Below are 22,013 nucleotides of genomic sequence, written 5' to 3' on the forward strand. Positions count from 1 at the left end.
GAGTTACTATCTAATTCAGAATTGTATAATTCATGCTTATCAGGAGTTAAAATATAAAGACCATCCACAATATTGCCAGAACAGATAAACATTTTATCCTTCTTTATTACAACATTGTCTTTCAGGATAACACAATATCCATGTTTACCTAAGTAAGTTGCAGAAATTAAGTTCCTACGAACATTAGGTACATACAAACAGTCTTCCAATATTAAAACTCTAGACTTAAAACACAAATTAAACACTCCAACAGCTTCAACCGGAATCTTGCTCCCATCAGCCAAAGTAAGAAATAGTTCTCCCTCATTCAACTTTCTGGTCTCCTGGAACCCCTGCAAAGAATTGCAGATATGATTAGTACAACCTGAATCCACACACCAGGAATCTGTTGGATTCTGTACCAAACATATTTCAAGAAGAAATGAATTTTTCATACCTTTATTCTTGGCAGCCTTGTATGTTGGACAATTCCTCTTCCAATGCCCTTTCTCACCACAATGGAAACACTTTCCTTTGGTTTTCTTTCCTTTGTTGGCAACCCCTAAGGCAATTTGCATACCATCTTTCTTAGTGAAGTCCTTCTTCTTCTTCTTCTTCTTCTTACCCTTGCCTTTCGACTTAGGTTGAGAAGTAGAAGCTTCACCCATATTGGCTTCAACACTAGAAGTACCAAGGATGCCTTCCGCCGCCACTAACTCATTCATTAATTCAGACAAAGAATAAATCTTTTTGTTCATGTTATAATTGAGTCTGAATTCCTTGAATGATTCTGGTAGTGACTGGAGTATCATATCCACTTGGGATTCTTCATCAATGTCGGCACCTAAAACTTCTAATGTGTTCAGATTAGCAATTATCCTAAGACAATGCTCCCTCACTGAACTTCCTGCAGCCATTTTGGTATTATAAATTTGCTTCATGGTTTCTTGCCTTGCAGAACGACCTTGCAGAACGGCCTTGCTCACCAAACATCTCCTTCAGACTATGCATTATGTCTGAAGCAAGCTCTACATCCTGCATTTGATGCTGTAGAACATTTGAGATAGATGCAAGGATGTAGCACTTGGCCATCTCATTAGATTTCTGCCAACGATCGTATCGTTATTTTTCCTCAAGAGGAGCATCTAATGAAGGAAATTTAGGACATGGTTGAGTAAGCACATACTTTTGCTCTTCAGCAGTAAGAACAATGTCCAAATTTCTTTTCCAATCAACGTAGTTGGATCCAGTCAGTTTGTTTTGATTAAGAATAGAAACAAGTGGGCTAAATGATGCCATGACAAAATCTGAAAATAATAAACATGAATATAATAAGTAAATTGGACATTATCAATTTAGCATAAAAGCATATAATATGGAACCTTAATAAAACCATAAAATAATATATGCAATGACAACCCAATCTCATATTCAATATCTCTCAGCATAGAGTGAACATAAAATACTATGATTGATTGAGAACTATTCTCATTATTAGTGCTATCATGATAACTCTTATCAAACACTAATAATATGCCGTTTTACATTTAGCCTCTAAGTAATAATAGTAAGAACTCAGCATAGAGAATACTAAAATACTTAGTCTAGTGTATACCATTGTCTAGAATCATGTGTAACCACATCTCATCCCTTTAACAGGCTTATTTTGTAGTACCATGATAAAACACCCTCCGCATGGAATGCAAAGCTCGAAGCTAAGACAAGATGTTTATCAAACCACTATAAACCAAGAAATTCAATCTTGTAGGACCATGAAATAAATACTCTCCGCATGGAATGCTAAGCTCGAGGCAAAGACAAAGACAAAGTATATATTTCACACTACTATGAACCAACAATGGAGACCGTGAGATCCAACCCTTGAATCTCTCTCCCACTAGATATTTTAGAATAAAGGTTTTTAAGATTAAGAATGATAATAATGCTAGACACGTTAAAAATATAATCCTAATCTCATTATGAATAAATTTCATTAAACTAGCATTAATATATATAAATATATATAACGTAATAAAAACCCTTATTATATATAAAAATTTATATTATATTATATTATATATAATATACAAATTAATATATATAATATATAATTATTACATTATATAATATTATATATATATATATATATATAACGTAATATATAAAATATAATATTACATTATATAATATTATATATATATATATATATATATATATATATATATATATTTGTCAGAAGGTTTGAATCCTCACGGATTCACTTTCTTCAAAACAACAAAATTATGGTCAAACTATGCAATGGACTCCAAAAGGTACAAGAAAAAATCAGGCAGTGCATTGACCAAACGGTTACAAAACAGTTACCAAAAGTATGGATTGCAATCTAATAACCATGCAATCCAAGTACTGTACGGATATATATCTATATATCCACCAAGTCAAGGCAATCCGTGTATATATATATATATATATATATATGACTTGGCAGATATGTAGATATATATATATATATATATATATATATATATATATATATATATATATATATATTTATATATATATATATATATATATATATATATATATATATATATATATTCTTGGTCATCATAGTTTGTAGATTGCATTACAATGCATTATGTAGATGGCCATAAACATCTAGTTTTTCTTGCATGGTTCCAACAAAGAAACGATTCCTTTTCAAATTCTAAAATTCAATCACACGCTATACAATTATGATATGAAAACCTGGCTCTGATACCAATTGAAGGAAAAAATCTGATTTTGCATCTCATACAAAACCCACAGCGGAAGCGGCGAACTAGGATCTATTTCATTCATGATTGATAACGTGCACAATGTAAATTTCAGAATTTAAGAACAAGATAGCGTACCTTGGTGTGGAGAAATTCAAAACAAAGATTAGAAGCACTTGAGAATACTTTTAATCTTCACTCCAATTCCACTTTACGCCCAAGATGTGTGGTCTCTCAATCAGTTTTTCAAAAGGAGAATGAAAGTGTATGTCACACTCTCTCACACACCGTTTCTTTTTCTTTTCTAATCTCTTCTCATAAAAAATTATGTATGTTTCTCCCTTTATAACTAACTGATTATCTAATTGGGCTGGCCTATTAGGCCTTTCCAATTGGGTTTTAGTGTGTGGCTTGGAGTGGGACCAAAAGGGACCAATAAGACACTAGCTCCAATGGGCCTTGGTCTTTTCCGTCAACTCTTGACAAGTCCAAAGTTACCATTAATTATATTTAATACCACTATATAAATATAATTGCACTCTAGGCCTTATTAATAAATTATATCCCAAGACTTTATTATACACGTAACCCCTTCATAAAATATTCGTAGTAACACAAAGTCATAAATGTAGACTGCCACTTTGTAAATTACTACATCTTATCCTTGAGTATCCGGTTTAATTCTTTAAAGTTATTCATTATATATTTATGAAATCCAATTTCATAAATATATACTTTAGTAATTTCTTACTAAAGTGGTTAGGCCTAACTCTCTGAATAACTGAAACCATTAAACTTATCTCAAGGGAATATTTTATATCTCTATCAAGAGACTATGAATTCCATCTTGAGAATATATGTTCCATCAACACTAAATGTGGCTGCCCAACATACTGAGGTTTTGACCGTCACTTCAGATCTCACTCCTGATATATCAAAGCAACCTACACTTCATGATCAGGTCCATTATTCTCTCAGGATTAAGAGTTCATGCAAATAGAAGTCGTGAAATTTATTATTCATTTGACAGTCGTTAGAAAAATAATAAATCTCACAGCAGTCCTGTTCAATATGTTTTAACTCTTAAAACATATCAACATATCAACTAGAAGTTTCCACTTCCATGATCAAGACAAATCATCGTAGTTGACACGTTATAGTCTTCGCAGATGAAATGCCCAATTTCATCACAGACTACGAACTATAAATTCTGAGTTTACAAAGAACTTGTGATTTACATCTTTTGTGACTTTTCACATAAATCACATACAATGCATCTCACGGACTATATGATAATGTCCCATATTCATGTTACTATTATTTTAGATAATAATAAAATAATTTTATCAATCACAATATTAAGTCATACATCATGTCATACATAATGTCATACATAATATCATACATAACATCATACAATAGGATTTAAGGGCACTAAGCCTAACAATATCCGCGTACGATTAGAGCATTTTCCTGGGACCTTCAGGTGGAGAAAATTGGGGTTCGATTCATATACCAGCAAGACATCGAAATTCCCGGTAAAACTATGGCATAGTGCATCAACAACAACAGCATTGTATTCCATCATGATATTGATGATTCAATTGCACAAGGTAGCGGAAATAAGCGAAGCCGTGATGAGGATGATGGGGCAGGACCTAGTGGAGAATGCTGCTCTATTATGGAACCACCGCCAAAGAGGATTCAAAGGCTTGGAGGATTTATGGAGGATTCTGAGGATCCTAGTCAAAGGGAATTTTCCGACTTCTTTGCGAGTAAGTCTATCTTTCTTCTTACTTTCAAGTTTTAACGTTTTAACTTTTAACATTTACAAGTCATCGTTTACAACTACTTGTTGGTGCACTTTTATTTAGTGGATGCAGAGGATTAAACGTCCAAGAAGCTTGAAGCCATTCACGAATGTAGTAGTTACCAAGACATCGAAGATATCAATTAAACCCTGGCACAGAACAAGAACAAGCTGCGCACTATGAGGGTCTGGGTGAATCTATCATGATATTGAACAATTCAGCCTCCGAAGGTTGCAAAAATAAGTAAAACCAAACGTCTGATTCGGAAGAATCTAGTGGAAAAGGCCACATTAACGAGGGACCAGATCCAAAGACTTGGAGTATTTATGTCTGATTCGGAAGAATCTAGTAAAAGGGAATTCTTTGCCTGTAAGTCATCATCTTTCTCTTTGCTGTTACAATTTACAAGTTTTACTGTTGTCTTTTATTTTTGGGGAGGGGAATCCAATGAAAGTGTGGCTTTTGATTGATAACAAATTTAATTTGTTTTAGGTATAAAGTTAGAGAGTTTTTCTTTTTGGATTTCCCATATTTTATAATTTGAATAAATTATTAAAAAAAATAATAAAAAAGCATAGAACTCTGCAAGTTGTACCTTAGCATTACCTTTTGACCCTCATATAGCCACATTTTGTTTAATCAGGTTGAAATAATACAAAATTTTCTTCTTGTCTTGTTGGGGCACTTTTATATAATGGAAGGAAGGGATCAAACGTCCAAGAAGCTTGAAGCCTATTGCGGCGGTAAGAGGGATAGTTAGCAGAGCCACGTTGAAGAATTAGCCAAGTAGGATCTCTCCTCTCACTCAAAATGGTCAGCTATTTAAATTAACTGTCAAATGGCTCTTATTATTGATTAAATCTTTTTTTTGTCCTGCAAATGTTCTGTTGAACTTCTATTCCTATACAAATATATATTGAAATCTAATTATTTCCAGATTGCTAGTGAAAAAGTACTCAAAGAATAAGTGTGCTGGCAAAGTTTACTCTGGATGGATACAAGGTAAGTTGATCGAAACATGCTTTTATCTTTCAAAAACACTTGAAAGTTGAAACCCTTGCATTTTTTTTTTTTTTTTTGTTGCTGGCAGCATCATATATGACTTGAGTACCATACTTTTGAATTAGGATTCCATCTAGATGTTACCAATCATGCCATAGGAAAATGATACAACCTAATCCCACTTCAAACTTCAGTAATGTCCTGACAATGCAAGTAAGAGTTAGAATTTCCGCCTATCCCTGAGTGCTACTTGAAGAATGTTAACAAACCAGAAACTCTTGTATTTCAAAAGGTTTTATTTAACACAAGCTGCCTAAATTGAGCCTGCCTTAGCAAATAGATTCCATATATGTCTCATTATGGTTTCTTAGTTCCATTCTTGCACCTCTTTCAAACCTAATCCACCTTCTCTTTGGCTTGCATACAACATCCCAAGATACTTTAGCCCCCTAAAGCTCCTTTCCTTTCCATAGGTAACTACTCAATATCTGTGCAATAGATTCTTTGGCGATATGAAGATGCTAGACTAGTTAAACCTAAAGGCTATAAAGAACTGGAGCCATCCTGCGAAGGAAAGGTTCCTTGCTGTCCAGGATTCAATTCTGATTGTTATCTTATCAAGAAGGAGCAAACATACTTTTGCACCAGGTCTTCGAGAAATTAGAGAAACCCTGAGCTATCTTACAAGTAGTGAGCCTTTTTGAATTGCAAGAGCTCAAATATTCACTTCTTCATCCCATCAGGAACAGCAGCACAAAAAGCCTCAATCTTTTGAGACTAAGCAGCCACACCAGACATATTTCCTAAACTCCTCCAGATACTATGAAAAACATACTGCAAACTAGGAGCTTATGTTTATAGTTGCTTCTAGATTTACATTTCCCATCCAATCAATGCAACATAAACAAATATCTTTAGGGTGGAAAGGTACCATTTGATGGGAATATGTACGAAAATTCCCAAACCTGTGAAATGCAAAAATAGAGAAAAATATATGCCAAAGAAAAAATAATCACACACAAGACAGTATTTACGTGGTTCGGCAATTTTCCTACGTCCACGGAGTTGCAGGGATTTCACTGTTCTCAGGGAAAAATATAGAATGCGACAGTATAATTTCTCTCTTAAAAACGATATCAAAAACCCCAATCTCCAAAGCAACAGTTTTATATCTTACGCACAGGATTCACAATGGGCTACAAACAAAACTAGGCTCCACAAAGCCCAACACCATTCTCATGCCAATTGACACAACCTTGCACAGTGAACCATCTCAAAGGAGCTTTTGGGGTATGGCAGCTGTTTTGTGGCTAAAGCAAAGATCATTACACCAAATCCATGCTCTTAATGCAAATTGAATCTGTTTCTCATGCCCATCTTTGGGAGCAAAGGACATTGTTTGTATATCCAAGGGGAATAGGTAAGTAGAGAAGGTGGCAACCACACAACCAAATTCCAAAACCTGAACTACCCCTGCAGCACGCAGGTCACTTTGGTCTCACTTGTATTCATATTCCCTAACCTGAATGTACAACAAAATTCAGTATGTTAAAAGTATGACCAAAAACATGCATTGATCCTGACACAAAATTTAGATGTCACGCACACACACATCACAAATACATGTATGTATGTATGTATGTATGTACATAGGTAGTAGTAAGAAGTTAATAAATTAGCATGACAACAAGCTTTCTAGCTAGTCCTTTACTATAATGTTGACAAATCTTTAGCAACAGGTTGGTGGAATCTTTTGGTGGTGGAGGGAAATTTCTCTCTAGGTCTTCTCTTCTAGAAACATCCAAGAACAACCAATTCTTTACATAAGAAATATCACGGCATGGAAGTAACTCGTTGAATGTCAATGGGCACACACATCCCAATTCCAAGGATCAAAAGTGGCGTTTCAATAAGAACAACCTTGTTTGTAAATGTAGAAATACCTGCAAGTTTAAATTACAACAATAACAACCAGAAGAACACAAAGTTGCAGAGTTCAGAAATATACCAAGGCATCTACTACAGCATGCTCTATAAGGATCATGATCCTGACGATTCAGCCTCAGATGGTAGCAGAACTAAGCGAAGGCATGATGAGGATGATGGGGCTGGACACCTTGTGGAGAAGGCTACTCTAACGAGGAACCACAGCCAAAATGAATTTATAAAGTCGGAGAATTTATTGCTGATTCTGAGGATTCTAGTCAAAGGAAAATTTTCGACTTCGTTGCCAGTAAGTGATCATCTTTCTTCTTACTACTTTACAAGTCATCATCAATTTTTTTTTTTTGGGACATATACTTTTTTTTTAATTGTTAACTTCAAAGTATTGGGCTAGTTGTACCTTAGAATTACCTGTTAACAGTCACAGCAAAATCAACCCAAACTCAAAAATTAAAATCATACCATATATATATATATATATATATATATATATATATATATATATATATATATATTTTAATAATCTGGTTGGAGTTCTACAAATTTTTTTGATGTCTTGTTGGTGAACTTTTATTTAGTGCAAGGATAATATGAAATGTCCTAGACGCATGAATCCATTCACGAAGGGAAGAGGGATATTTACCAAGACATTGAAGATCTCAATTAAACTATGGCACAGTTAAGCATCAACAACAGAACACTCTATGAGGATCTGGGTGATCTCCGCCATGATCTTTATGATTCAACCGTAGAAGCTAGCAGAAATAAGCGAAGCCATGATGAGGATGGCAGGATTGGACCAAGTGTAGAAGGCTACTCTAGAGACGAACCCCCATCCAAAGACTTGGAGGATGTATGGCTGATTCTAAAGAATTTAGTACAAGGAATGTTTCGACTTCTTTTCCTGTAAGTCATCATCTTTCTTCTTGCTATTACAGTTTACAAGTCTTGATGTTCTCTTTTATTTTTTGAGGAGGGGAATCCAATGAAATGAAAGTGTGAGTTTTGATTGTCAGGTTTAAATTGGCATGATAAAAAATTTAAATTTGTCATATGTATAAATTGGAGTTTTTCTTTTTAGATTTTTACCCCTGTTTTGTACATATACTAGCATTGAGAGAGGGAAAAAAAGAAAGTTCAAAGTATTGTGCTGATTAACATTACCTTTTGGGACTCACACCCCAATCACCCCAAACTCAAAAATTAAATTCATTCCATGAATCCATATCACTTTTGTTTTTTAAAACCTTTTTTCATCAGGTTTGAATAATACAAAATTTTCTTCTTGACTTGTTGGGGCACTTTTTATATATTGGTAGGAGGGGATCCAAGAACTTGAAGCCTATCGCAGTGGTAAGAGGGAAAGTTACAAGAGCGACGTTAAAGAATTAGCCAAGGAGGGTCCCTCCTCTCAAACCCACCTTGGCACTCACTAAACTGGTCAAGAATTAACAGAGGGTTCCTTTTTGCTGTATGTATGTCAATGTGTGTATATATATGTGTGGCTTTGTTTAATTGGTTTTATAGAGTTTAAGCAGTGGAATCAGTGTAGAGAAATTAAAGTTCTCTTGTTCCATGCTTTTGTGCTATTTTGTAACCTCATATTTTCTTAGTGAAATTTTCTGTTAAGCTGTCCGTGGATGTAGGCCTAAAGTTGTACCATGTTAATCTTTGTGTTCCATGTGTGATTGTCTTTTCTATTTCTATTTGGCATAACATACTATTATTTTGTTCACACAACAAATAAGCATAAAATAACCTACTATTAGTTTGTTACACAACAAATAAGCATAAAAGCTTCCACTAACTCAATAGTTTGTAATTAGAGCAATGTCTGCTTATGAAATGAAGTTGCATTGTTGTAAGGATTTAGTGCCCTATTGGGCTTGGAAAGTGTGGTTGCAAATGTAGCTGTTTGTACTTTGGTAGCAGAGAGGAGGGGTTGTTTGAGTTTTGTTTTTGCTGGGCTGTTATTTGTGTCCAGCTTTGTTTGAAGTTTTTTCTTCTGGTGTTTTGATAAATAAAAATTAATTATTCATTAAAAAAATTCTCCTGAGGTTTGTTGTATTAATATATTTCTCTTGGGATGTTGGTTCAGCTAGTGACAAACAAAATACCCAAGAACCCTAGTGATAAGTTGCTACATTTTTTATCATCTTGAAGTTGTGACAGCAGCAGAAGAAATCAAGCCACTTGATAGTATCATTATCTTCAAGAGCAATGAGTGACTTGATCATACTAAGCAGCCATCTAAACCACCTTCCTAACAAGCTTTATTGCTGCTTCTCACACAACCTCGTCAATTACTCAACTGTGCTCTTAGTATATTCGTATTCCTCTTCCTCCTCTACTCTCATTTCTTCTTTCTCTAATGTCTTTCTAGCTAGAAACGGACTCAATCTTTCTCTAATGTCTCTTTAATGCGCCTTAAAGAGAGAAAATTGCCTGCTGTACTAATCTATTGCCATTCCCAATAATTTATTTTTAAAATTTTAAAGGGTTTATTAATTTTGAATTAGTTAGATTAGTCGATCTAGGTTGTATTTCTGATACTCCTACAGTATTTTCCTACTTTTTGTGTTTGAATAGATCAAAAAGTCCATGCAGAAGCAAAATTATCAATTCCATTATGTTCAAGTTATTTATTGGGAAGAATCATCCCTCCATCCACCTCGACCTAAATTTTAGTACGTTTCACTAACTTCTGGTTGATATATGGTATTTTCTGCTGATACATGAACAAAAAATTAACTATTTCTTCTTTGTCTTTTTTTTTTTATTTAAAAAGTTTCACTCATAAAATATGAAATTGGAATTTGATTGTTTGATTTGATGTCATTACTATGAGAAATTTGAACCCAATGATTAGGAAATGGTTAGAATAAGTTGGTTGAGCAATTTAAGTTATTGACTTGATTCATCATAAATTGTTTTTCTTGATTTGATAAAATTTGGTCCTTTTAGGCTAAAATCCTATTCATCCTAAATTAATTGGGATTTTGTTATGTAATGAGATATTATAAACCTCTTTGTTGAGTAATAATGATGTTAAGAATGTATTTTATTTAGTAATAAATAATGCTTGAATCTTTGAATGAGCATTATTTAGGATCTTAGTCAATGTATGAAGTTTTCACAAAATGACATGTTTTCTTTCAGTTGCCCCATTTTGTTAGGGAGTGTGTGGAAAAGAACAATAATTGACTATGCCTTGTGAAGCACAAAATTTGTCAAATTCAGTTGAAGTATATTCACCTACTAGAGGTCAAGCCTTGATACAATTGCAAGTGCCTTCCACCAAAAGTGATAAGTCCTAAGTTCAACCATTTTAGATTGAGTATATTTATCTCCAAACTCACTCAGGATTTTAAGTTTCCATAATGGCTTTAAAATTCTAAAATATGGCAAAAACTTTTGATTTATTTTGTAACTAATTCAACCATGTAAACTAGTGAAATGATCAAGAAAGTATAGATGTTAAAGAAAAGTATTTACTGATGTGAAAGGTGCTAGCCCCTAGACATCAGTATGGATTAGTTTTAAAGGTGCAGAAACTTTGAATTTAGAAATACAAAGGAAATTTTTGCATTTTGCCACTAAGGCAATGTTTACAAAGATGTGGGACATTTCGAGAGTTGAAAAATGAAAATTTGGATAATTGGTAATGCAGATTATAACACATTTCTCAAATGACCAAGTCGCTTCTGCCACAAGTCGCACTAGTTGGTAAAGAATTAGCTTTGAGTATTTTGCAATTCAAACAGGGACAGTTCTAAGTTGGCATTCTATGGCACTTACAATAGAACCTATTAGTGGTGACTACCGTTGAAGCAACTTCAGTAATACTACTTCGCCATTGTTAATACTACTTTGCCATTTGAATCCACCTTCCTTTTACACAATATCTCGTTACTGATAAAAGATATGGATTATTAGTCCACAATAAGCAACCATTAAAATGCCCTACGTTACCCAGTGTTGACAACTTCTAATAGAATTTCAGATGCCTATGCTCGTCTTGATCTAAAATTATTTGCCCACTCTTTTTTAGATTTAGCTGGACTAAGAGCAGCGAAAGAATTCATATCTGAAGCAAACTGAGAATTTTCTTCTGCTTCTAAAGTGCCAAATAATTCAATCTCAATTGTTTGATTATTTGATAATCCAATTCACATCATCATGAAAAACATTCTTTTCACCTCATCGGTGAGGGCACGAACTGCCGGAGTTGATCCCATTCCCCGACAGGTGGAGAGAAGACAGAGAGGAGGTTGAAGATATTATCTTGAAGTACTTCACAGAGATTTATAGCACAACCTTTCCAATTGAGTTTGAAGCTAGCCCTGGAGCAGTAGGTAGGAGAGTTTCAAAAGCCATGAATGCCGAGCTCTTAAAGGAATTTAGAGAAGAGGAAGTGTGGCGAGCCCTCATACAGATGCATTTCACAACATCCCCAGGCCCGGATGGTATGCCCTCTATATTTTACCAAAAGTATTGGGATGTGGTAGGTCCTCAGGTAGTTCAAAGTGTAATCCATACTCTTAGATTCAGTATTATGCCAAATGGATTAAATGATACATACATCTGTCTGATTCCCAAAGTTAAATGCCCCCAAAAGATTACAGAATATCGCCCGATTAGCTTATGTAATGTGATATATAAACTTGTATCCAAAGTACTTGCAAACAGGTTGAAAGGAGTCCTCCCGACAGTGGTTAGTAATGCCTAAAGCGCATTTGTACCAGGAAGGCAAATCACAGATAATGTCTTGGTAGCTTTCGAGGTCATGGATTGTATCGATTAAAGGAGGAAAGGGAAAGAAGGACTAATGGCAATCAAGATAGACACGAGCAAGGCATATGACCGGGTTGAATGGGGGTACTTGGAGGTGATGATGCGAAAAATGGAATTCTAGGAAAGGTGGATATCTTTAATGATAATGTGTGTGACCACGGTCTCATATTCGGTGTTAATCAATGGGGAGACTAAGGGTAGGATTGTTCCAACAAGAGGACTTAGGCAAGGGGACCCTATTTCCCCGTACCTATTCCTTCTATGTGTGGAAGGCATCTCGGCCATGTTGCAAAGAGATGAGGTTGGGGAAAATCTGAGGGGTGTATTAGTGTGTAGAAGAGCGCCAAGGGTTTCCCATCTACTTTTTGTGGATGATTAAAGAGGGGCTTAATGTCTCCAAAATCCTAGAAAATTATGAAAGAGAGTCTAGGCAGAAGCCAAATAAAGAGAAAACATCACTCTTTTTTAGCAAGAATATGATGGAGGAGGTTAAAGAAGCGGTGAAAGAAATGTTTGGGGCTCAGATCATTCACTAACACAAGAGGTATTTGGGGCTGCCCCCATTGGTAGGGAAGGGAAAGTTGCTATCTACTGTAGGCCGAGAAATCTTAATAAAGGCAGTTTCCCAAGCTACTCCGACGTACACAATGAACTGTTTTAAAATCCCTGACTCCCTTTGCTGTGACCTGAATTCTTTGATTAGTAATTTCTGGTGGGGACAACGTGACAAAGAAAAGAAGCTAGCATGGATCGCCTGGGAGAAAATGTGCAATCCAAAAGCTGATGGGGGGATGAGTTTTAAAGATCTAAAGGCTTTCAATCTAGCTTTGCTTGCAAAAAAAGGATGGAGGCTCATCCAAAACCCGAGTTCTCTTACACACAGAGTTTTGAAAGCGAGGTATTTCTCGGAAAGAAATTTTATGGAGGCATAGCTAGGCAAGAATCCATCGTACACATGGAGAAGTTTGATGGCAGCGAGAAAAGTCTTGGATAGGGGGTTGCGATGGAGCATAGGAAACGGGCAAAGTGTGAGAATTTAGGCTGACTGATGGTTGCCAACCCCACACTCTTTCAAGGTGACAAGCCCTCGGCCACAAGCTTTTGAAGGTGTTATGGTGGAATCTCTCCTAAACCGGGATGAGGGTGGCTGGGAAAAAAACTTGGTGAGTAGCAGTTTCCTCCCTCACAAAGCAGAGGCCATTTTAAGCATTCCAATTAGCCAAACTTTCCCCGAGGATGCACTAACTTGGGCATGGATTGCGTATAAGGTAGCATGTTGTTGGCTACTAGAACAAAGGAGCAAGGCCGATGGGGGCAAGGTTTCAAATCCGAATAAGAGAGGTGAGTTCTAGAATTTTATTTGGCGATTGCATTGTCCAAGTAAGGTTAAACAATTCATGTGGAGGGCGGGCAAGAACATCCTCCCTACAAACTACTGCCTTAAGCTCAACAAAATTCCCATGGAGGATGTGTGTGGGGTGTGTGGAAAGATAGAGTCATCAAGGCATGCTCTTTGGGATTGTGAGGTGGCCAAGGTTGTTTGGAGGGAGTCAAAGCTTCCCTTGCCTAAGTTTCGAAGTCTGGTGCGTGAATTCATGGATGTTGTGTGGAAAATTTGGGAAGACAAAAGGGAGATCAGCTGGGAGACCTTTGCTACTACAGCATGGTGCATTTGGAAAAATAGGAACTCCATAAAGTTTAAAGGTCGATGCAAGGCAGTGAAGGCAATTGCTAAGGAAGCTGAACTATTAGTGGAGGAATTCAGTGCACTAAATGCAACAGTAAAACAATTAGTGCCTCTGAGAACTGGGGTGTGGAGTCCTCCTTGGGAGGGGTGGTACAAAGTTAATGTGGATGGGGCAGTGTTTAGGGAGATTGGCAGTTGTGGGGTTAGGGTTGTAATCAGGAATGAGCAAGGCCAAATTATGGGAGCTATGAGTAAAAAGCTGGCTCTACCATTAGGGGCTATGGAAGTGGAAGCTAAAGCGTTTGAGGAAGGCGTAATGCTAGCAGGTGACCTCAGGCTCAAACAAGTGATTTTGGAAGGAGATGCTCAACTAGTCATCAATGCTCTGTTGGGTAAATGTCTCCCACCAACTTCAATCCAAATGATTATAGCAGGAGCAAAGCAATGGAGGCAGAAGGTCCAAGACTAGAAGATCAACTATGTCCGTAGAACAGGAAATTGTGCAGCTCACCTTATGGCTCGGAATGCCAAAATCATTGCTGATTGTGTAGTGTAGGTTAAAGATACCCCACCTATTATTCAATGCCAAGTGCATAGAGATGTACTTCTTTTGAACCAAAGTTCTAATTAATGAAATATGTTTGGGATTGACTATCAAAAAAAAAACATTCTTTTTTTTTCTGTTCGAACAAGGTGGCCAACTTGATAGTATTTGAACATGTTGAGCTAGGTTTGGGGTGTGACATAAACCTGAAGGTCCAAACATAGACTAAACTCTGAAAATATTGATAAACAATAGGGGAAAAAAAAAATATATATATATATATATATATATTGCGTTTTTCAAAAGTGCCAAACATAGACTAAACTCTGAAAGCAAAAGATGTAATTACAATACAAGTCAATCATCAAAGAAAAATGAAGATTAACTTTCAAGTCAATGCAAGCATATAAACATACATCACCCATCATAATTTTTTTCGCACAAAATGGCTGTGCTTAAGATTTGAACTTGCATACCTTTGGTTAACCAATCATACAATTAGGAGTTAAAACACATTGAGTTAAGCCCAACTTCCTACTACTCAGACTCGGCTCTTGCAAAATATTTATAGAACTCAATATTGGCTCGAGCTTCATTCCAGTCTCAATATTCTGGTTGGAGCTCAGCTCATGCAATACTCAACTCTCTTCCAAGCTGATTGCAAGATCCAAAAATCTTCTAAATGCTAGCTGTTTTGAGCATTTAAACTTCAAAAGCTGATGAGCTCTACATCAAGGGAAAGGTAATCAATATATATACAAAAGCAGAGACCTCATGCAAGAGTGCATGAGGTTCTGCCATGTGGCGCTCTATATGAGTTCTTTGCAATCCTCTTTATTATGAAATGATGTTTTCCAACTTCAAAAATTAAAACAATGCAGCTTTTATGTTTAGCACTTATTGCTTCATCAAAAATCAATTCACTTCTTCCTCTCTCCTAACTCTTCACTTATTTCCATAAAAAAAAAGACTATTCACTTCTTCTGGACAAAAAAAAAAAAAAAAAAAACTTTCACTTCCCCGTTCAAATTTAAATGCACACTATGGATAAGCACCTGGCAAAGTGAGACCAAGCTTTGCACTATTACAATAATATTATACTTTCCAAGTAATTTCTGTTGAGATCAAACCCATCTTAATTTTTTTAAATTTCATTCATTCTCTTTCTTAACTCTTCAGTTCTTTCTACGTCCCTTAAGTCTTAACTGTTCACTTCTTCTAGCAAAAACACAAACAAAAAACTCTTTCACTTCCCCTTTCATTTAAATGCACACTATTGTACCTATTTCTTTTGAAAATTATATATTAATGGATCAATGATTCCTCTTTGAGTTCATGGACAAAAGATCATTTCTTAGTGTCTATAAATAAATACATATTGCCAACTCTCTCTCTCTCTCTCTTTGTTTCTTTCTTTCAATTTTTTTTTTCAAAATTTTATTTGGGATACTAAGTTTGCGGTTTGCATTTTTTAAGGGAAGATAGACTCGGGTAGATTGAAGCTTCAACTTTACCATGTTTTGGCTGGGGACTAAAGTCACTAAACACAAGGAGAAAATGCCACCAGCCCCTAATTTATCAAACCCTTCGTCAGTATCTAAGACGTACAAAATAATAATACTCAATTTGTTCATTCTTTGTTGTTGTTTGGTAATGGGTTTTTGATAATCGAACTAGATGGTGGTTTGTTTCTTTTCATTTGAACTGTTTACTGGTTGAGATTTTTACTGAGCCACACTGTTTTTGTAATTTATGATTTGGCTTTTGGTGAGTGATTTAAATATATTACATGAGGATTTGATTAAGAAAATTAGTTGAATTGGGTAATATTTAGACCCTAAGGCAAAGACAGGTTGAGTAACTAATCTGGTTTTGTTGGGCAGGTAGAAAGATCAATGACGAAGAAGCTTAATCAATAAATCAAGCTCCTCCAAGCCACATGTAGTCGGAGCACAAATACATGTATCTCTACGGATTGGGTCACATTCAAAGCGCCAATGGAGGCAAAACTTTTGTAGGATTCAAAGTGCAAAGAGCCCAAGAGTAATCATATATTTTATTTTGAATCCATAGTATTTGATAAAATGCTTGATAGAAAATTTATAATTTTTATTTAGTTGTATGATGTAGCAGCCTATATAATTGACATAAGTGAAACAAATTAAATTAGATACGGGTAAGAAAGAAGTTATTATTTTTAGGTGAATAATTTTCTTTTACCTATTGAGGGGTTAAGTATTATTTGGTAGCAAATTTTTAAAATAATCACCACAGTCTACACATATTCTATGTCCTACTAAATGATAGAAACTCAATTGTTAAAAATAAGAACAAAGAAAGAAACAATAGAACCCCAAAGGTACAAATTAAGAACTAAGTGGGCAGAAAAGAATTATGTGGTGTCTCTATTATTTGAAGGTTAGCCTAGAATCTATATAAACTCAAAATGGTATTAAAAAATTGTTAAATATATTATACTGGTACACCTCTGTTAAAAAATTGTTTTATTTATTTATTTATTTTTTATAAAAGATAGAATTTCTATTCTAGCCCAATCTAAGTGTATATGTGTGTGAAGGTTCCTCCTAGAGACTTGAATACCGACCATTGCCTCCCACACCCCATAAGTACTTATACTTGTGGAGTGAGCATTGCATCAAGGGTGTGTGGTGGTTAAAAAATTGTTAAATATGTTGAATCATGTCTACCTCAACCATCATTGAAACTACTTGCTTTATTTATTTATTGGTCAAGTATCATGTACGACTGTCCGCAAGAGCCTTGACAATATCAAAGTGCGTTCGTTGCTTTGCCTAGACATGAATCACTATGCAAACTTAGCACTGCTATAGTTAAAATATTATTGAAGATGCTTCTTAGGGTCAATGCCTTAGTTAGACATTTCGTATGACAAGGGACAGGTTCAAGGAGTTTGATTGCATAATGTATGCTTGCAATTAATTGGTTTACGATCAACTGAAGATGCTTCATAGGGTCAACGCCTTAGCTAGACATTTCGTATGACAAGGGATAGGTTCAAGGAGTTTGATATGCATAATGTATGCTTGCAATTAATTGGTTTACGATCAACTGATAGTAGACAACAAAATATGCCTACATGCTCTGAAATTTCTACTATAATTGTAGGTGATTTTAACAATGAAAATATCCACTATTTATGTTATAATATATGTACAAAAATTTCAAAAACCATTTTACATAAAAGCTTACAGCATTATCCGCGCAACGCGCGGGCAACCTTCTAGTTGCACATAAGTGATGGCTTTTTATTACAGGAATGGCTACTCTTTTCATCATTTGTTTGCAAAAGGAGAACCAGACAGAGAAAAGTCCATCTTATACATGAAAAGCTTACAGAGAGATGATAAAATAATGAAAATAATATAATAAAAAATGAAAATAGAAAAGTTTAGAAGAATGTGCTGTCTATGCTTGATTCCTAAAATGAAAGCATCAGATCAGTTTGAGAAGAAGAATATTCCCTCAGATCTATGATGGAGAACCTCTATCAAGCCAGCGCACCAGCTGAGCATAATGGTGCTAGAGCCCAAAAGTCAGAACATAGTTCAAGCACAGGTCATCTTGCTTAACAAACAAGCCAAACAAACTTTGATCGAGCTGCTTGCAAGCAGCTTTGGCTCTTTTTTTAACCCTACAGTACTTGAGAACAGCTTTTCACATGTACCTACCACAAGCAAGAAAAGAGTTGGAAGAACAGGTTTTCTAGCATTATTTTAAATAAAATCAGAAAGATCAAAGGTAAGAGGCACTAAACACTTCAGAAAACTGAACCCCAACCAAAAACTAAAAAAAAACCCAACATCAAATATGGACAAAAAATCCTTAAAACTGCACAGTTGTAACTTCAGAGGCATTTAGTGAAGTTTCAATGAACAAACAAAAAATAAGCCAAAGAAACATCAGCACTAAACTGCAATTAGGGCTATTCACTCAAAATGTAACAAAATTTAATTAAAAAAGATTTTTTTTAAAAATGTCATAGATATAAATCTTTTAGTAGCCACTAATTTTTTCACCAGACATGCCAAAGGAAATCTTTTAGTCCGTGTGTGGCTTACAAATAAAAAAATAAAAAGAGTGAAATGATTAATATATTTTATCCATTGCAAAGACCTAAGGGTTTGTATGAATCAAACTACAAATTAAGGATCAAACAGCTGGTGTGGTGAGCACGACAGTCACAATGCTGTAGAATAAATTGAGCATGTCAATATGAGATACTTACATTTACATAGAAGAAGGTAAGAAGGCACCGAAAAAATAGTTTAAGGAAAGACATGATTATCATATTGAAAGGATACGTAAGGCACAAGAACAGAATTTTCAGGGACAAAATGGTTTTGTAATCCTGTTCCATCATAATGGACCAAGCAATGAGATAAATCAAGTGCTCAGGATTGGGAAAATAAAGGATGCCTTTCACAAAAACCTGGAGAAGTTACAACCTAACCATCCAAAATCCTGGAGAAGTATTGGATAATGACTGCTTGAATATGTTTCTCTATAATGGTTTATAATAAACTTCACACGAGGATTCATCACCACAAATGACAATGACATCAGTAGCTAAAAAAAAATCAATATAAACGCAAACAATTTACACATGACCTGCCTGGCCTCATTTCAGAAAAGAAATACAGAAGAATTTCTTGAACAAGGTTCAGATCAATAGCAGCCACCAGAACCGATGCCAATTATGTAGAAAACTGCAGCAGAACAATCAACATTCTGTCCACATCCACAAACGCATTGCAGTCAATGTCTTGCAGGGTGATATTCACCATATATAAATCGTTTATGTGATGAGAACAGAGAGGGAGGCATTTCTGATTAAGGCTCTCATGAATTGCACCCATCCCTGGGACCCACTTGTACTCAAAAGATGGATTCACATTCAAATGTTTCTGCAGTAACCGTACCCGATAATAAACAGTATCCATTTTATCACAAAAATGACCGATACAGGAACATGAAGGCTCATTAGAAGCAAACCTGATCAAAGCCAAAGATAAAGCCCCATCAACAGGCCTTGGATCCGAAAGATTTTGATCTCCCATCATTTTAACCTCTCTTTTTGTGGGGAAGTACACTTCTTCATTTCCATTAAAATCAGAGACCTTCAAATCTTTAGTGTAATGCTTAATGGCTTCACGTTTGGTTGACTCATGCTTCTCTGCTAGTGTCAAAATGCAAGAGAACCTCAAGTGATAAGTCACTACAGTTTTAACCATCTTGAAGTTGTGACAGCAACAGAAGAAATCAAGCCACCTTCTCCCTACTCCTGCATACCACTTGATAATATCAATATCTTCAAGAGCAATGAGTAACTTGATCGGCCTAGGGTGACCCATGTTATTAGTAAAACCAGCCATCTTAACTGCCTTCCTAACAAGTTCTACTGGTGCATCAACTTTCATACACAGCCTCGTCAAATCCTCAACCGTGCTCTTAGCATATTTCTGTTCCTCTTCCTCCTCCACTCTCTTTTCTTCTTTCTCTAATGCCTTTCTAGCTTGGACCGGACTCAAATACTTGTCAACTTGCTCTTGGAACTTATCATAAGCATCAACCAGCTCTTGGGGCAATTGACCTCTAATGTGCCTCAAAGAGAGAAAATCGCCTGCTGTAAGCATCCGATGCCATTCCCAACGCTCTTCCAAGGAACCCAAGAAATCATGGACCACTTCATCAGTCCAAGTTCTGAAGATTTCTCGAACCTCATTTTCAATTTGAAAGTCAAATTTAAACCCATCACTTTGCTTTAACTTCTTAAAAGCATGCTGCAATATCTTCATCCCCAGTATCTTTCTATTCCTCTATCTAGCATTTTTAAATTCTAAAGCTCTAACTTCCTTCTGCCTAAGGTACTTCTTCCGTGCCCTAATTGCTTTCTCCGTCATGGGAGGATGCAAAACTGAAGGTGGAACTGCCTGTAGTTCCATACCTAGAAAACTAATATTCTCAAATACTGAACTATGAATTGAAATTCCGTCTTCATTTTATCCACCCTCAAATCCAACCTACCTTCTAAATATTTCAAAAACCAATTCTTAAAGTCCATGGTCAACATCTTTGACCCGAATGTTATTACTAATATTTCATCCAAACACCTGACTACATTCATCTTTACTGACTTATAAAACAGGCCAGACATCCAAACAAGCTGCTCTGATTTAAACTTTGGATTCTCCTGATTTTCCTGAAGGCGCATATCTTGAATTTCTCTATCAAACCCATTAAAGTAAATATTAATCAAAATCGAACACAACCCGCTTTCTTGAGGAAACCCCCTTCCTAAGTAACAACCACCCAATTCAATTCCCACCACCTCGTACTCAAACAACCTCTTTATTAAACCAATCAAAGAACTATCTTTTATTTTCTCTTCAATAAACAAACACAACATCAAACCCTTCTCTATCAAATGTGACACTAAACCACCAACTAGGATTCTCTACCGAGTTCTTAAGGTACCTAATGGCGATGTGGTGTCCCATACCAACATGCCCACGTTAAGAAAAAGTTACAAACTGCTCATCATACACAATTTCCAATACCAACCTAATAGCTTCAATCAAAACCTTTAATTTCAAGTTGGGCAAGACCAAGGACTCACCTTTCTTTCTTGAGGGTAGCATTGTGACACAACAAGCCTTAATATCGAACCGATTGTCGCAGAGCTGACTGCCCATTTCTTCGATATCGAGTCGCTTTAAGACTGAGTGGAGAAGGGGCTGCGAGTCAATCAAGGGAGCTGAGCCTGAAACCATTGTTGGGTTGTGGAGTGGTGGCAGTGAGGAGGACATTGGGCAAAGCGATGACGTTTAAGACAAGGTTGGAGAACTTGCCTTGGGAGTATTGGGTGAGAACTAAGGCTTGGAGGGCTGAATTCAGGTGGCTTTATTCTTCTGAGGTGAATAAGCATTGAGACAATGAGAATTGAGAAGAGAAAAGTGGAAGTTTCGGATTTTGAAATTGTGCCTGAGTTCGAAATTGAGATAGTAGCTGGCCAAGCTTTCGCAAATAGCAGACTTTTTTATTTGTTTTTATAAAATTTTTTTTTTTTTTTGGTTAAATAAATTATGTTTTTATATTGGTTTTATAAATAAACTCTCTAGTCTCTACTGTTCAAAAAGAAATGTAAATGTAAAAAAAAAAAAAAAAAAGCAATGTGTAATAAAAAGAACTTTTAGCTGATAAAAAAAGCTATGGCGTAGAATAGAGACTCCTATGATGACTCTCACATAGTCACGTGGGGTCGGGTCGACTACTGTACATTCTCGAATCTTGAAAAACAAAGTAGTTTCCAGGAAATTTCCCACACCACTTCACAAGTCACGTTTCTCAAAAAGAAGGCCATTTCCAAGTAGTCTCTGCTTTTCAAAAGGTGTTCCATTTCTCTCATAGAACTCTCTCCGATTCGTACTTTCAAAAGCCACAAACTCAATTCAGGC

At 35.7% G+C, this 22,013-nt stretch overlaps 1 protein-coding gene and 2 pseudogenes across 1 annotated transcript; 2 read left to right on the plus strand and 1 right to left on the minus strand.

Annotated features, from left to right (window-relative positions):
• The first annotated feature begins 2,277 nt into the window (after window positions 1-2,277).
• Window positions 2,278-8,394, plus strand: LOC142610417 (uncharacterized; annotated as a pseudogene).
• A 5,352-nt stretch (window positions 8,395-13,746) lies between these two features.
• LOC142609216 (uncharacterized) lies at window positions 13,747-14,442 on the plus strand. Its single transcript, XM_075780820.1, has one exon. It carries the CDS (start codon window positions 13,747-13,749, stop codon window positions 14,440-14,442), a length of 696 nt encoding a protein of 231 aa, XP_075636935.1.
• A 4,811-nt stretch (window positions 14,443-19,253) lies between these two features.
• LOC142609217 (nuclear intron maturase 3, mitochondrial-like) lies at window positions 19,254-21,955 on the minus strand (annotated as a pseudogene).
• Between the last annotated feature and the right edge of the window lie 58 nt (window positions 21,956-22,013).

Source organism: Castanea sativa, chromosome 9 (genome assembly GCF_040712315.1).
Source record: "Castanea sativa cultivar Marrone di Chiusa Pesio chromosome 9, ASM4071231v1".
Classification (NCBI taxonomy): Eukaryota; Viridiplantae; Streptophyta; class Magnoliopsida; order Fagales; family Fagaceae; genus Castanea; species Castanea sativa.